Source organism: Colletotrichum abscissum, assembly GCF_030869225.1.
Source record: "Colletotrichum abscissum strain IMI 504890 chromosome Unknown Scaffold_178.1, whole genome shotgun sequence".
NCBI lineage: Eukaryota > Fungi > Ascomycota > Sordariomycetes > Glomerellales > Glomerellaceae > Colletotrichum > Colletotrichum abscissum.
In genome coordinates, this window is record NW_026850074.1 from 5,101 (window position 1) to 7,569 (window position 2,469).

At 53.9% G+C, this 2,469-nt stretch overlaps 1 protein-coding gene across 1 annotated transcript; it reads left to right on the top strand.

Annotated features, from left to right (window-relative positions):
* Nucleotides 1-995: 995 nt before the first annotated feature.
* CABS01_16858 (uncharacterized protein) lies at nt 996-2,228 on the top strand (the record flags this gene model as incomplete). Its single annotated transcript, XM_060550187.1, has 1 exon — nt 996-2,228. The coding sequence occupies one exon, from the start codon at nt 996-998 to the stop codon at nt 2,226-2,228; it is 1,233 nt and encodes a 410-aa protein (XP_060402491.1).
* Between the last annotated feature and the right edge of the window lie 241 nt (nt 2,229-2,469).

Here is a 2,469-nt window from a genome sequence, read left to right on the forward strand (position 1 = left end):
AAATAAGCCATCCTTGCGAATGGTAGCAAGCATGGCTAAGGGTGAGTAAGGGATCGTACTTCATCCCGTGTACAGTCTTGTCCTTCATAGGATCCAGTGGATCTATCCCCGAGATACTCCTTTGCTCTCATCCTCCATTTCTATTGGTGAGTAACTCGTCATCCATACGGCATGTGGTCGTTACCACTATTGGCTTCTGCCGTTAAGTATAGGTTGACTGTATGGGGGCGAACAAGTTATCGGGGAAGACATTTGGTACCTGATCAGAGTGGCACCAGACTACATGATCCTCTTTACAAAGTTTCTATTACTATTGTGAAATGAACCTCTGCTCGTGTTCGACTTTCGCTCGGCTCTGTCGCTCATGTGACTCCCCAATCGTTCTACTCGATCGCTAAGATGAGGCTGTTAGCTGACGTCGTCATGACGCGCCGTCCGTTCATGTGTCCCCACCTCTTCGTGACCGATTGATGATCATGGTGCCGAAGCCACATCGGTTGTCAACCCATCACAAGCGCAGCGGCCAGTCACCTCATATAACACAGTTAGGACGTGGGCCATGAGGCAAGAGCTGCATCGATAGTGATGAGAGGCGGCGTCTCCAACGGGCATGTTGCGACAGCTCGGTGTAGAAACTCCAGACCTGGTTCTAGCGGATTTGGCGGGGTTAGCCATCCGGCTACCCTGCTTATGTTTGCTGGGCTGTGTAAGTACATGTCGGCGAAAGAGAGCGATGCCCACACACAGCTCCTTGGAGGGGAGAAAACGAAGCTAGAACTGATTAGACCTAGATCACCTTGTTCTTTTATCAGCACTCTAGCACCATGCCCTAACACGACATGCCACGCACCTAAGGTGTCTGCCTCCCGTATGCGCGTCAGGACTATTCAATAAATTCCCTGCCCGACGCGTATACAAAGTATTCATCCCTAGTACTGATACCATCTTAAAACAAGCTCTGCCCTTTCGCGCGAAGATCGTACTCACGAGACAAGATGTCAAGCAGGGCGAAGGCGCCCAATTTGACACCCTTACTAGACGACGGAAGCCAAGCCAACCCCCTATTCAGGGTTCACGAGAGTTTACCGTTCGATGCTGCTTTGAGGCAAAGCCCGCGGCGGGCATCGCAACCCGAAGCTTGCCATTCGGTCGCGATGTCACATCCCAAGGAGAGTCTTTGGCAAGGCAGAAGCGCGCACCCGACACGCCACTTCACGCCATCCAATGCGGCACTGGCTGGGTGCAATTACAGCCTCACGTTGAACGGCCCATCGGGGTTGCTGCCTACGACGATCGTCGAATCTGCACCCGCCACCTCGCGACCTGCCGCTGCAAATGACAGCCCAGAGGAGCCTGGCAGGTCAAAACTGTGCTACGACTCGGTATCTGATCTTGGCTGGTTAGGAGGGAATGATAATCTAACAGTTATCCGTGAGCTCAAGATGGAAACGGGGTCTTCACCTAATGAGCCTAGTCTTGCTGACGCGGCTGACATTTCCCCGTGCTTCGGACACAGCCGTCGCACGGGTTCAGGGGCGCTGCGATGCCACAGTCCCCCTCACAACAAAGTTGATATCGACACGTCCAATTGCGCATGTCCGGAGAAACTCACCATCTCCAAGAAGCTGACCTGCGAAGATCGCCGGATTGAGCTTTGTCGTACATTTGATGAGCGTAGATTCGATGCTATGATCTACGGCCAACCTGACGCACTTCCACCACCCTACGGAGTCTTTGTTGGCACCGGCCCAGCCTCTGTGGGCGCCGCTGGAGCTGTGAAGAAAACCTACAGACCAAGTTATATGAGATTCGACCCGCGTATCCATTGGTCTCACAATCGCTCCGACAAGTGGTTTGAACAGAGAATGAAGGAAATCAAAGCTCGCGGCGGACGTAAAACGAACTTCGGCAAGGCAGCCCATCGAATGAGAGTGCAGAGAATTGCCACTGAGGGGCGTGAGGCGGAGGACGCGCTGATGAGAGCGCCTACAAAAGGCCAAGACCGGATCCCGCTGCTGCGCAGCAAGCCGCCAGAACCATGGTCGCACCACAGATCGATGGACTTTGGCGACGTACCTGTACATGAGCTGCCAAGGTATGTGCAGGAGAACGAGAGTTGGATGAGGGCTGCTAAGTGGATGCGAGAATCACGGGAGGTCTATTTACAAGCCGCAAAGCTCAAGGCTGATCACGAGCCGTGGGAACATCTGTTCAGGAAGAGGAGGTAACGTTTTTGAACCTGATGGGAAGTTGCAAAACTACAAGGCACTTAGCCTTTCCCCAAAAGGCGACTGGAAGAAGACGCTGAGAGCGCACTCGCTGCCGCCTGCAAGCGTTGGGCCGAGTCTGGGTGATTTGGGGAACAAGCTATGGGGCTGTCGCTGTGGTCGCTGTGACGCTGCCATGGCAGCCGCTTGTTGGGTCTGGCACACAGCGCGGAAAGCACCACAACTGTAACGGCGTTCACTT